Raw genomic sequence first — 13,493 nt, 5'->3', positions numbered from 1 at the left:
AACCATCCGTAGATCGTTAAAACAATGTTTTATTATAGTGATCAAATAACTCTTTAGAGGATAAACTTTCTAAGAACTCTCTGTATTTCGTAATGTAATCCTTTTTCACCAATGACACTGCACGTCTGTATTCGTTTTTTTCCGAAGCTGGTAATGTCGTCCAAGATACGTTGCTGTCTGCGTCCGCTGAATTGAGCATAAAAAATAAATCTTTGCTGTTCCTGAAATGATAGTAAATTTGTAAAGTCAGAAGAAGTGTCGAACTTTATTTTGAACCTATTTCCTAAAAGGGAAGTATTTGTATAAAAACCATAGGTGCAAAAACTTACACAGAATAAGTAGGCAGGTCAGAGTCAAGAGCTCTTTATTTTGTGTTCACAGGTTACAAAGGTGTTAGTATTAAACATAATATTAACGGTAACGGGACACACCGTCACGCGCAGAATGACAACGCCCGACAAAGTGCAAAGCAAAACACGCTAGCATGCGTTATTTTTTACCCATTGGTTATTTTACACTGTAACTGTTGTGTTTCAAAATTCTACCAGGGGCTTGATTTTGCAAATACTTAAGCGTCATACGATTGATATCTAATTGATTCATTTACGATTGATGTGTATGTGGCATTCCGCTATTTTTTTTTTTAAATAAATGTTTTTATCATTTTCTGTGATTCAATAATGAATCATATTGTTTGCAAATAATTTACGATTGCAATATGATTGTAGAGCAGACTACCCTATAGACCAAATAGCAGACCAATGAAATGTCATTGGAATATGATTGGTCTTACACAAGTAGCAGAATGCCCGCTAAGGTTAAAACTGCTATTGAGATTCAATTTATATCCAATTGTGACATTATTATATTAAATTAGCAGGATCGAGTTCCAGGTTTAAATCGCCAAGTCCGATTCCTTTTTCTATGCCAACCTATTTGATTCGACAAACAATCGTTTAAATTTTCTTAGCTCACATCACTATCAGTAAAAAAAAATCATTGTAATTAACTTACTTTAGGGTAGGAGGTAGTGGTTCTGGTATAAATAATCTGGGTCCTTGTTCATTATTATTTGCTGTTTCCTGTATAGTTTCATTGTCATTCTCCACACATTGCTGAACACTGCTGAAAATCAGGAATAAACTAAATTTTAAGGGCCATAATATATCCCAGCGGGGCCCAGCAGGGCCAAGGCCTGCCGGGGCTGCGGGTTGTTCGAAAGAGATACCGCGGCCCTGGTACATAGAAGGCCTATGACGGAACACGACGATTTTAGTCAGTAAGAGTCTGACACTCCCTCACCGCTGCTAACCCACAGCGGGAGGAGTCATTTGATGATTTTACGTCGATAAAAAAAAAGGGCCATAATATATATGCACAGAAATAACTTTGTTCAAGTTCTATGTAGGTATGTGAGGTGCTGGGTGGCAAAAGTATTAAACAGAGTATCTACTTACCTATAAGTTGATGACTCTTCATCACAGCCTAAGTTGATTTCTTCAGCATTTTCATTTTGTTTATGCGATTCAATATCCTCATGTACATCAGAAGTACACCCTTCAGACGTCTCAACAATTGTATTGCTTCTATTTGTGTCACCATTTAGAAACCTGCATTATATCAATGATACCTACATCATATTTGGCCACATATGTAGTTTGATAAAAATATTTTGATGAGGATTTATAACTTGCGTACTGACTATAGTATTTATGGGTTAGTATAGTCTAAAATTTTTGGTACTTATGACGGAATATGAATGTAATTATTCATTTTCAACCAAGAACTCAATATTTAAAAAGCATAAAAACTTCTGATAAAGATGAAGCAATAATAAATATTCTGGTTTGTCACAAATTTATAGTTTTAGGACTCTTTCTTGGCAATAACAAATACAGAAAACGGAATTGGTTCATTCATGTTTGATGGCCATGACATGGGAATTTTATTTTTATAACTCATTATAGATTACCTTGGTTCATCCTTAATTTTCATGAAAGGTTCAGCATTTGCTAACTTGTCTAATAACTGTTGCTTGAACTTATGTTCACTGTCTTTGTATGTTTTGTTAAGTTGCAGTTTTTCTTCTTCACTCAAAGAGAGCCAGGACTTTGTTGCTTCCAATAATAAAGATTGATACTAAAAGTTTATAATATTAAATATATAATAATAATAGGGTACTAATAAAAGTAACACTGAACCTCATAATCACATAAGTGTTTACCTTACTTTTAGATGAACCTTTGTGTTTACAATATAGTTTTATGTAAAACGATAAGGCATTTTTAGGAAACTTCTTATTTTCGATTTTATTTTTCTTTGCTTCCATTTCATTAACGCTGTGGGTTTTTTTAGTAAATAATTACGTACTGGGCTAGAATATACGAGTGTACCGTCAGGTTTTGTTTAGTTTGATGACAGTTGCTGTCAATCAGAGAGTATATAATCACTACTGTCAATCTGCACTAGTCTCGCGCATTGAGATTATTTGAGATCATTGACTCAAAAATTAGTCAATGGTCTCGCATGTGTTGACATAACAGCAAGTGCTGTGTCGGTTGGACAGGGTAACGAGCAAAAAAACCGCGGCGATAAATACGAAATTCGATCGTATTCTGCATAGCAATACACCGTCCAAGACATCCAATTATACCTCAATGAAAAACAATCTTCATTCGCTAATCTGTTTGGGTTCAGTTCATTTTTTACTGACACGCATACTGTAATGCTACTGCTCCACCTGCGTCTTAACGCGTAAATTTTTGGCGTTACGCAGATGTGGCCAACGTTTTAATGGCATTTTATACAAATGGCATTATTAATAGCATTAAACGTTAAGCGATAACTCGGGTGTCGGTTTTTTGGACACATCAAAGGGTTTTAGTGCGTAGCTTAGCGCGCTTAGTGATGTTGGCTACATTAACGCCATATCATTGCACGCATGCAAGGACGAGCGTAGATACTTTGTTTAAGTTGTAACTGCATTTTACGAGCACGATAATGGAATGGTCAAATGAGAAAGATTTAGTTTTTAGAATTATTTTGTGTGTCTGAGTTTAACCCCTTTAATGTGTGTTAACGCGTTACTTCATGAGGGATTAACTCTTTGCGGAATTGTACCTAAGTGTAGCCAACACGCATTTTTAATGCAATAAGTAACGTGTAGTTGGCCATTGACATTAAAGTGTAGCCAACACGCATTTTTAATGCAATAAGTAACGTGTAGTTGACCATTGACATTAACGTTAACGCTAACGCAGATGGAGCAGTAGCATAATGCTACTGCTCCACCTGCGTCTTAACGCGTTAAATTTTGGCATTACGCAGATGTGGCCAACGTTTTAATGGCAATTTATACAAATGGCATTATGAATAGCATTAAACGTTAAGCGATAACTCGGGTGTCGGTTTTTTGGACACATCAAAGGGTTTTAGTGCGTAGCTTAGAGCGCTAAGTGATGTTGGCTACATTAATGCCATCTCATTGCACGCATGCAAGGACGAGTGTAGATACTTTGTTTAAGCGGTAACTGCATTTTACGAGCACGGTAATGGAATGGTCAAATGAGAAAGCTTTAGTTTTTAGAATTATTTTGTGTGTCTGAGTTTAACCTCTTTAATGTGTGTTAACGCGTTACTTCATGAGGGATTAACTCTTTGCAGAATTGTACCTAAGTGTAGCCAACACGCATTTTTAATGCAATAAGTAACGCGTAGTTGGCCATTGACATTAACGTTAACGCTAACGCAGGTGGAGCAGGAGCATAAAAATAAATCAACAAAAAGAATAAAGATAACAATGTGAATGTCTTCGTTAATTATTCGTTAAATATTACCAAGTAATTTTAAACTACGATGCGAACTTTCTAGTCAATTTTAATCAATAATAAACTATATTAATTTATTATGAGTTGAAAGAAAGCTATCCATTCGATATCATAAAACAATCGATTTCGTTACGTTACATCACTATAAATGTCAGATAGCTCAAGTACTGCTATTGCTGTCATCTGTCATGCTGTGTGTGTACCAGTACTACCTGCATCCACTGAGTGCATTTTGTATATTTATGAAAAAGTCATCGTAATAACGAAAATCTGAAATCACAAAGCCTTAAGACGACCCACTGACCAAGTTTTTGTAGTGTAACTATATAAGTAAATTTTTTTTCAAGTGGCAAAAACTAATTTCTGTCTCAGTATTATCGAGAAGAAGCCAACTTGACATGTCGAACAAGAAGTTTGTATCTTATTTATTTCGTTTACATTTACGCTGATATTGTTTTACTTGAAAGTTCTTTACTCATGCTTTCAGATATGGTCTCATATTATCTGATAAAGGAAAACCAAAGCCAACATTCCAGGCGTCAAGAAATGTTTTTGGAAATGATTCTGATTCTGAAGAAGATTCAAAAAGAAAACCAACTTTGCTTCGACCCAGCGATATTACAACAAGACAGGTATAGTGTTATAGTTCTGTAAAGTGGTCTAAATCTGCAGGGATCTTGTGTGCTAATATTCATCCAAATTTAAAAGATAAATACTAGCAACCTTTTATGATTTATAATTTTTGTTTCTTTTAGTAATAATTTCACCATGTTCTTAATATTTTTTCTTTTCTTCACTCCTGTTTTTTTCTATCTTCTTTTTCCTTTGTTCTTGTATTTTCTACACTAATATTATAAAGAGGAAAAATTTGTTTGTTTGTTATGAATAGGCTCAAAAACTACTGGACCGTTTTTAAAAATTCTTTCACCATTCGAAAGCTACATTATCTACGAGTAACATAGGCTACATTTTATTCAGTATGGGCAGTAGTTCCCACGGGACGCGAGTGAAACCGCAGTAAAACGGCTAGTAATGTATATAACTAGTGTATAATTATTTGAATGTCTTCGTCTCTGTTTATCTTTCTTTTTTTTATTATTAATACTGTATAGTTTAAGTTTTATTATTATGTAGCGATTATGTGTGAATGATGTGGTTGCGTATAATTGAGAGCAATGAGAGCCCTCACTTCACTTAGTGTCAAATAGCACAGCTAATGTAATTGTGTAGCCACTTTTTGCAACCCAATATATAAACAAATAAATAGTGGTAATTCACAGATAAAAATTTTTGTAGGCAAAAATTACTCAGGAAAAAGCTTTAACTGAAGATCCAACAGTTTACCAGTATGATGAGATATATGATGAAATGGTCACCAAAAAAGATAAAGAAAAGGTGAAGACTAAAGAAGAAAAGAAGCCACAGTATATAGAAAATTTAATGAAAGCAGCCAATAAACGAAAAATTGAGAATGAACGTCGGATTGAACGCCAAGTAAGTAAAATATATCTTTTATGACTACCTGTGCCCAAAAAAGGGGTTTAGAAAACTGTGTAAAAATACACTGAAAGGTTCCACAAATAATCACAAAAGTTCTAGAGTTGGTTAAAACCAAGGGCGGATCCATTTATTTGTTTTGTATTTAAGGTACAAAAGGAAAGAGAAAAGGAAGGTGATGAGTTCCAAGACAAAGAAGTATTTGTAACATCAGCTTACAAAAAGAAATTAGAGGAAATGCGATTAGAAGAGGAAAAAGAAAAACGTGAAGAGTATTTGGAAAACATCGGGGATGTTACGAAGCAAAATGATCTAGGTAACTATAGCAACCAATTAGTTACCGTCATAACAGTGGAATGTAAAAGGTATCAACATGGGTATGTTAGATAGTTTTTACCCACCTGGGGCTCAATTCTGGTAATTTTATTAAAGCGACATACGATTGTTATCTGACCAAGATTTAAGGCATGATTCCGAACGACGCAGCACGCAGCAGTGTTGCCGCAGCAGTGCTGCCGCGATACTACTGGTCCCCGTACAATTTCTATTGGCTTATATGAGATTACATTCCGAGCTAGGCAGCAATGTCGCGGCAGCAATGTAGCGGCAGCCCTGCTGCGCGTCAGTGACGCGTCTGCCGCCGCAGCAAGAGTACCTACTTGAATGTTGACACGTAAATTGACAACAAAAGGATGAATTTCTCTGACTCAGACTTCTTCCTCTTGCAACAGTATAAATAAAAGTTGGTCATCAATCGACATCTTGTCAACTCAAAGTAAACTAACGAATACACAACAACGCATCACCACGAACAGAGCGACACTGCCGCGTTGCTCGGAATCAGCGCGGCAGGCAGCACTGCTGCGTGCAGCGTCGATCGGAATCATACCTTTAACCACGCGTCAATTACGATTGTAGCATATATGGCATTCTGCCATATTTCTTTTAAATAAACGTTTTTATCCCTTTCTGTGCTTCAATAATATATCATATTGTCTACAAATGATTAACGTACAAATACATACAAATGATACATGTACATATATTTTCTTCTAAGTTAATAACGTCAAAATCGAATAGAAATTGAATCGCAATAGCAGTTTTAACCATATCGGGCATTCTGCTACTAATATAAGACCAATCGTATTCCAACGACATTCGATTGGTTTGCGATTGGTCTGCTATTTTGGTTATTTTAGTCTATACAAAGTATGTGGTACATTAAATCTATTTTTTTTTTACTTTAGGTGGTTTCTATCGTCACCTCTATGAGCAGAAACTGGGGAAGAATGTTAATAAGGAAGAAAATGGTGAATCAAACAAAGGAGTAGAAGATGGAAAGAGTGATTTATCCAAAAGTAATGCATCTAATTCAACAGATACACAAAAGAAGAGAAATTACAGGAAAAGAAAGTCATCAGATAGAACACGACTATCTGAAGGAGAAATAGAGGACTCTGATGAAGAAATAAATCGCGTAAATCTGGACGATATTAGATTGGCAAAAAAATATAAACAAGACAATATTGACGCTGACTCAGACTTTTCTATTGATGAGTCGAGTGATGAAGATAAAGATAAAAATAATGATGAAACCGAAAAACCTTTAAATACTAAGAATAAAGATACAGATGCGGGTAATCCGTTGGAAAAAGACAGTATTTCCAAAAATAATAAAACGAAATCAAAAGAAAATAAAGTTGATGACAATAAACCTAAGGAAAAAATTGATATTTGGAAAAAGAGAACTATAGGACCAGTTTATGAAGAAGCTCTTAAAAGATATTACGAGAGAAAGGCAGCCAGGGGATGTTAGCAAATAAAAAGCAGGTACTGGATGGGCAGATAATATTTAATTATACCACAACATAGTGCGCCTTGCAGTGAACTGGAAAATAAAACGTTAATTAAAAATAAATAAATGAACTTAAAGTTGAACAGCATTGGTATATTTATGTACTTTTTTTTACCTATGAATTCAGAAACTGGATCATTTTCCCCTTCAGCTCTCATTGTTCCAGTAATTTCCTCATTCTCCACCATTGGCAACACTAACTGGACAAATTCTGGCGTGTATGGTGGAGCTATGGCATCTAGAACCTAATAAAATATATTTTTATTATTAAAATCCTTATTTCGCAGAAAGGAGTGTAAATAACACTCCTTTCATTTGACATAATCTGAGCACGCTATTAATTTACACATGAAAAACTAATTTAGGTTAAAATAAAAAAATAAGTATTAGCTCTTCAAAAAATAAGATGCATTATAAATCAAATCATATTTGAATTAGGTATAACATCAATATTAACTATATTCCATGAATATATGCCTCCATAGATCATTATATTATTTATCTGGATACCAATAAGCTCATCTCAAAGATGAGTTCGAATGCTATATTTTATTTTATTGCACTTAAAATCTGTCCCACAGAAACAAATATTTGCTAAAATGTAGCATGTATAGACTTAAACTTGTTTGTTTCACTTAAAAAAGTTAAAATGAGATTAATCAGGATTGCCATACTTTGTCTCTAGGTTAAACTTCAAAAGTTACCATCCCTGGACAAAATGAATTGTTTCTCGCTTGTAGGAACCGGACATAAAAAAAAACAACACAATGCCATCTGACTTACCTCGGTAATGAAGTATCTAATTAATGAAATATCAGTGTCCCCGCGCTGCCAGCATTGTTTTATGTAACGAAGGACAGGGACGACACATCCTCGGCTTAGTAAATTAACCATTCTATCAAGTAACATTTTCTTTAATTCCAACTGAAAATAAATAACATTATATAAAGTTCAATATATTTATCAATGTTTTTACATTAATTTTTATTATCTTTTTTACCTGCACTAAAATTTCCAACTCATCTTGTGGAGATTCGAATAGCTGAACGAGTAATCTCAGGAGGCGATGATGCAGTAATTGATGACAGGATGCAACTTCATCCAAGAGTGCCAGGTGCACGGGACAATGTTCTGTGCACAACTTGAAGTAAGAAGGTTCTGTAACAACACATTCTACCCAAACTAGGACTCCCATGCCAACGACAGGAAACCTGCAAGGACAAAGAGGGGTGTATTAAAAAACGGACCGTCAGAGGAGAGTCCACCATGGTTTATAGTCCGTTGTTGGTATAACTATAAACTGCTGAATAGATTTCATGTTTTTTTCAATAAAAGGTTAATTAAATAACAGGCATGGCTTAGCAGAAAACACGTGTTCGAAAACGACCAACAGAAATTCGTTTGTCATAATTTGAAGTATGGCATTACCTTATACAGTGATACAACGTTGGTAATTCTGCTATTAATTCACTAGAGCTGGCGGAACTGGTACACACGGCGTGCACTTTTTCAATTGCTTGCACTGTAGCTTTTAGTTCATCTTTAACAGGCCTGCCGGCAGTGAGCCCCTCGCAAACGCTCGCAGCATACGCCAGCAAATACATGTATTTTGACTTATGTTCAGGATTCAGTTTACTACCTAACTTGAATAAGGCGTCGACTAGCAGCTCTGCAAAAATAAAGGTACAATCATATTAAACATACTGTTCTCTAACTGACTCATGTATTTGTTATTTGTTTAAGTTATGAAGGCTCTGCAATAATTTTTAATTACAATACAGAGTGTGTCGTACCTAATCACAAATGTCAATTAGCACAAAGAAAAAAACTTAAATATGCATTTTTTTTTTCAAACAAAGTAAATAAAAAAAACATGAGCGAGAATTAGAATACCATATAACAGTCAGTCATTAAGCATATCATAAAGCATAGCATAGTCTCTCATAAAGCATATGTGATACAATTTCATGTGTTTAGGTACGACACCCCCAATATAAATGAATAAATTATTCAACATATGAACATACCTAAAAATTGTGGAATTCTTAGTAGATGAACTGGTGGTGGCTCAGGCTGTGTGTAAGCTCTGAATAATACAGAAATATCAGCTGGGTTGAGTGCGCCGCGTGACAACATGGCTGCCAGTGCTGTGCGAGCATTGCGCCATGATTCACCTGATGTGAGAGCCAGAGTGATTGGAGTGACATCATGTCCGCTGTAACAAGAAAATCACCTATTATTAAGAGCATAGTACAACACACATTATATATAAATTAAGTACCTAAGAAGGAATTAGCAGTTTGTAAAAAGCATTTCCGAGTCCAAGTGCAATTAGTGGTATTTCAATAATATTGCAATCGACAACAACTGAAAATTAATTACCTTTGTTGTGCACATCTAGTTATTTCTTGTCCAAGTCTTTTCATGATTGCTCCTCCTCTAGGCTCTTGAGAAAGTATATGCACGATAACTTGACTATACACATATGTGTGTGCACCATGGCAGACCATTTTCTGCAAAGAGAATGTGATGTAGAAGTACATTTTCAACCAAATCAGTTCAGCTGTTATTGAATAATAACAGCGATGATCTGCCCAAACCACATCATGATGTGGCCAACATTATAATTAATGTCCATCAGGATTGAGGAGCCACTTTTTGTATTTTAATGAAATTTTGTACTTACTTAGTAGTAAGTTAAAAAGTATTGTAGGCTTAATCCTGGAATTTGTAGTATAATAGTTCAAAACGTGTTCATATAACGAACAAAAAGGTGGCTCCTCAATCCTGATGGACATTATAATTATTGAATAGTTCATTCACGATGCTAGGAAACATTATCAGAACAAAATGAAGTTTATACATACAGCACATTCATTAACACTATTTTGCCAGTCATCTGAGCTTTGCAAGAAGCCAACAATTGCAGATTTAAGCACCCTTGAAAATACTTCAATTTGCTGAGCTGCTGTTGATATGCTTGTAATTTCTCCTTGAAAGCCAGCATCTGATATCAACTGTAAATATTATTAGTTATTTAGTGGTGGTGAGTATTGTACTAAACAAAATACATAATTTTGCATAATTAAGGACAGGTACAAGATTAATCTCAAAATATATGAATTTACTTTATTTATAATATGGTGTTGAATCTTATGAACAGAACCATTGCTGGGTGAGTTGGAATCACATTTTTCATTTAAGAATAACTACTCTAATTAAGTTGTACTTAACAAATATTTCAACTTTAATAAGTTACTATTATGTGGAAAGAACTTGAGGAACACATGCTTCTAGATTTATAAGCTTACCTTAATAGTAAAGTTTAGCATAAGACAATCTGGATACTCTTCAGCCAATCTATAAATTAAGGACCGCCAAGTGGGATGTTCTATCATTTCTGTCAACCAAGCAGGAGTCTAAAAAATTAATAATTTGGTTGTATTACAAAACAAAAATTGTACATAAATATTTATAAAAAATACCTTCAACTTACTTCTCCTTCTTCGGTGAATATTGTGTCAGCTTTTTTGGGATCAAAAGTTTTTAGGATCATATCCTTTAAATGATTTTCAACCATTGCCTGAACTTCAGTAACCTTTACTCCTTGAAAATTAATAAGATTAAATATATTGCTTATAATATAGATTTAATATGATATATAAAAATATTTTTTAAATTACATTGCTGAAATTACCTCCAAGTATAAGCCACTCCGCTAACAGATTTGCCATTTGTGCAACTGCATTGTAGTTTATAGACAACTGCTCAATCACTTGTTCAGGATTGCCTCCAGCTTGAAAGTATCGCTTCAGTTGACCAAAAATTCCTGGTTCCATGATATAGTCAGGAGTTTTAAATTTTTCAAGGCATTCATGTAAAACTTCTTCAGGGTTCTCAATGACATCTTCATTTCCTTCCTCCTGCAGTAATTCAATATTTTTATTACCAGCAGTGTAATCAATGTGAATACAATAATAACAATTACCTAATGAATGAAATAATTATTTTTAGCAATAGTTTATTCATTAAATAAGTACTTGAGTCAAAACTTCTGTCAAGATTGTTTACTTTTAGTTAAGTGCCTACTCAGATGGAGTGTAAAAAAAAAGCTTGATCAGATAAGACCAAAATGAATGTCTGTTCTAATATAATAAAGATAAATGTTTGTTTGTAACCCTAAGGGCTCCGGAACTACTGACCCGATTTGAAATATTCTTTCTCTGGTTAAAGCTACACTATCCCTGAGTTTATATCGGTATATTTTATTTGGGTGCGGGAAGAGGTTCCACTGAGACGCGGGTGAAACGGGAGGGAAACAGTATTATACATACCTCATATTGAGCGTGATTTGGTGCTTCCCAAGTACGCTCCTCTTCGTATTGACTGGGCATGATTGTACACAAAGCTTGAGAGATGCTTGATTGATCACGATGATTGTTTATTATCTATGGTGGAAGAACAGCAGAATAATACGACACAAGTTAACACAAATGCCAGTCAATGTTTTGTAATGCACTTTTAAATACATAAAACAATGTATATAACAACATAAAACGAGCGAGTGAAGTGAAGGGCGCCGAAGCAGGGGGGTGACACTCCGTACATTTTGACAGCTAAGTGAATGAAGAGTCGCCACCTTTTATTTGGCCCGGAAACTATTTACTATCTAAAAGATACTTTAAATTACCAACAGATGGCACTACACTATAATCGTTTTTGTTTGTCAATATAAAATTATTTATGCAATATTAATTAGAGAAAAGTATGAGGAAAATATTAGACACTTAAAAAAAAGATAAAATAGGCGAATAAATTAAATACGGTTTGAAAAAGCACAAATATCAATTTTAATCTAAAAAGACCTGGTGTCAGTATTCCAAGTAACTTAACAAAACCGATCATCGATCATAACAAAATATCAATATGGCGGCTTTTGCATTCTGCGTACACGCGTATAAAAAGTAATAATACATAATAATTATTTGTTTTTCTTCGACCTTTTACTATATTAACGATGACATTTTCTATTAGGGTAAGTAGCATAATGTAACTATAACGATAACCAATGTTATAGTTACATGGTGCTATTAACCCTAATGCTACTGCTACACCTGCGTCTTAACGCGTTAAATTTTGGCATTACGCAGATGTGGCCAACGTTTTAATGTCAATTTATACTAATGGCAATATAAATAGCATTAAACGTTAAGCGATAACTCGGGTGTCGGTTTTTTGGACGCATCAAAGGGTTTTAGTGCGTAGCTTATAGCGCTAAGTGATGTTGGCTACATTAATGCCATCTCATTGCACGCATGCAAGGACGAGTGTAGATACTTTGTTTAAGTTGTAACTGCATTTTACGAGCACGGTAATGGAATGGTCAAATGAGAAAGCTTTAGTTTTTAGAATTATTTTGTGTATCTGAGTTTAATCTCTTTAATGTATGTTAACGCGTTACTTCATGAGGGATTAACTCTTTGCGTAAGTGTAGCCAACACGCATTTTTAATGCTATAAGTAACGCGTAGTTGGCCATTGACATTAACGTTAACGCTAACGCAGGTGTAGCAGGAGCATAATAGAAAATGTTATGAATATGATGCATAAATATATTTTTATAGCTATAGCTATGTAGGTAGTTCGGGGCCAATATAGAGAGAGATGGCGCATTGACAAATAGGTTTGCATGATTATCACGCAAGAGGGCTCTCTTTTCCCTATATATTACTTTACTCTTTGCGCCGAAGGGAGGGAATTGTTTGTTTGACACGTTTGACAGATAGGATACTTACAGTGCTGCCAATAAAGAAAACTCAAAGAGTGATTTTCTTTATTTTTTTTCCTATTCTATTCTATTTTTATTTATGGCAATCCTTCGTACTTTATTGGAAGGACCGAAGCATCAACGTCGTATAATGAGGGATCTTCTGTTTTAATTATTTTCCTAGCTGATGAAAGACATGAAAATCTGCGAACTCGAAGAAAAAGATGTCCTGGATAGAGCGAAGTGGAAGAATTCACACAGAGATTTTTTCGTCACAAGATGGCCTAAACGCTAAGAAGAAGAAGACTTTTCCTAGCTGATGACTAGATGGCGCTGACCTAGGTACGTTTCTGCCAGGGCTACGGGATTGTTCACGGAAAAAAATCGAAACCAATGTTAGGTTTTTTTCCGTTCTGAAAAAGTAAGAACTTGTGCGCTTTTGAGAATATTTTGTACGAAAAAAAGAGCATTTCAGTTTCCGAACCTGAATTCCTGATCGGAAAACCTAATCCGGAAACCGAATGTGTGCGGCCAGGCTTAATAATAAC

General features: G+C 34.8%; 3 protein-coding genes across 5 annotated transcripts; 1 reads left to right on the top strand and 2 right to left on the bottom strand.

The window, feature by feature from the left end:
- Window positions 1-9: 9 nt before the first annotated feature.
- LOC110374111 (uncharacterized) lies at window positions 10-2,438 on the bottom strand. Of its 2 annotated transcripts, none has more exons than XM_021331696.3 (5): window positions 2,225-2,438; window positions 1,973-2,139; window positions 1,458-1,610; window positions 1,015-1,122; window positions 10-221 (listed from the first exon to the last, which is right to left on the bottom strand). In XM_021331696.3, exons 1-5 carry the CDS (start codon window positions 2,327-2,329, stop codon window positions 17-19), a joined length of 738 nt encoding a protein of 245 aa, XP_021187371.3. In that variant the 5' UTR covers window positions 2,330-2,438; the 3' UTR covers window positions 10-16. The 2 variants fall into 2 exon arrangements, with proteins under 2 accessions (XP_021187371.3, XP_021187370.3); XM_021331695.3 differs by having other exon boundaries at window positions 1,015-1,125; window positions 2,225-2,436.
- Window positions 2,439-4,013: 1,575 nt separating this feature from the next.
- On the top strand, window positions 4,014-7,262 carry LOC110374074 (nuclear speckle splicing regulatory protein 1). Its single transcript, XM_021331645.3, has 5 exons — window positions 4,014-4,239; window positions 4,315-4,459; window positions 5,124-5,321; window positions 5,475-5,640; window positions 6,572-7,262. The coding sequence occupies exons 1-5, from the start codon at window positions 4,226-4,228 to the stop codon at window positions 7,138-7,140; spliced, it is 1,092 nt and encodes a 363-aa protein (XP_021187320.3). The 5' UTR covers window positions 4,014-4,225; the 3' UTR covers window positions 7,141-7,262.
- LOC110374072 (negative elongation factor D) lies at window positions 6,974-11,763 on the bottom strand. Of its 2 annotated transcripts, XM_049836270.2 has the most exons (12): window positions 11,514-11,763; window positions 10,877-11,102; window positions 10,676-10,785; window positions 10,491-10,598; window positions 10,047-10,196; window positions 9,562-9,692; window positions 9,207-9,394; window positions 8,608-8,848; window positions 8,180-8,390; window positions 7,963-8,103; window positions 7,295-7,424; window positions 7,159-7,212 (listed from the first exon to the last, which is right to left on the bottom strand). In XM_049836270.2, exons 1-12 carry the CDS (start codon window positions 11,571-11,573, stop codon window positions 7,181-7,183), a joined length of 1,728 nt encoding a protein of 575 aa, XP_049692227.1. In that variant the 5' UTR covers window positions 11,574-11,763; the 3' UTR covers window positions 7,159-7,180. The 2 variants fall into 2 exon arrangements, with proteins under 2 accessions (XP_049692226.2, XP_049692227.1); XM_049836269.2 differs by having other exon boundaries at window positions 6,974-7,424.
- Window positions 11,764-13,493: the final 1,730 nt, after the last annotated feature.

The sequence above is a fragment of the Helicoverpa armigera genome, chromosome 3 (assembly GCF_030705265.1).
Source record: "Helicoverpa armigera isolate CAAS_96S chromosome 3, ASM3070526v1, whole genome shotgun sequence".
Classification (NCBI taxonomy): Eukaryota; Metazoa; Arthropoda; class Insecta; order Lepidoptera; family Noctuidae; genus Helicoverpa; species Helicoverpa armigera.
Note: the sequence above shows the minus strand (reverse complement) of the source record. Positions and strands in the feature narration are given on the sequence as shown.

What these genes read in the sequence shown, in the direction of transcription:
- LOC110374111 (XM_021331695.3), bottom strand. Translation starts at nt 2,329, where the DNA reads ATGGAAGCAAAGAAAAATAAAATCGAAAATAAGAAGTTTCCTAAAAAT. An exon ending in AAGGTTCATCTAAAAGTAAG is followed by an intron (nt 2,140 to 2,224) that starts GTAAACACTTAT and finishes ATAAACTTTTAG; the next exon opens with TATCAATCTTTATTATTGGA. An exon ending in GAAGAGTCATCAACTTATAG is followed by an intron (nt 1,126 to 1,457) that starts GTAAGTAGATAC and finishes CCTGATTTTCAG; the next exon opens with CAGTGTTCAGCAATGTGTGG.
- LOC110374072 (XM_049836269.2), bottom strand. Translation starts at nt 11,573, where the DNA reads ATGCCCAGTCAATACGAAGAGGAGCGTACTTGGGAAGCACCAAATCAC. An exon ending in ATAGTGTTAATGAATGTGCT is followed by an intron (nt 9,693 to 10,046) that starts GTATGTATAAAC and finishes TTCTCTTTGCAG; the next exon opens with AAAATGGTCTGCCATGGTGC. An exon ending in AGTTGGAAATTTTAGTGCAG is followed by an intron (nt 8,104 to 8,179) that starts GTAAAAAAGATA and finishes ATTTATTTTCAG; the next exon opens with TTGGAATTAAAGAAAATGTT.
- LOC110374074 (XM_021331645.3), top strand. An exon ending in GCGATATTACAACAAGACAG is followed by an intron (nt 4,460 to 5,123) that starts GTATAGTGTTAT and finishes AAATTTTTGTAG; the next exon opens with GCAAAAATTACTCAGGAAAA. An exon ending in TACGAAGCAAAATGATCTAG is followed by an intron (nt 5,641 to 6,571) that starts GTAACTATAGCA and finishes TTTTTACTTTAG; the next exon opens with GTGGTTTCTATCGTCACCTC.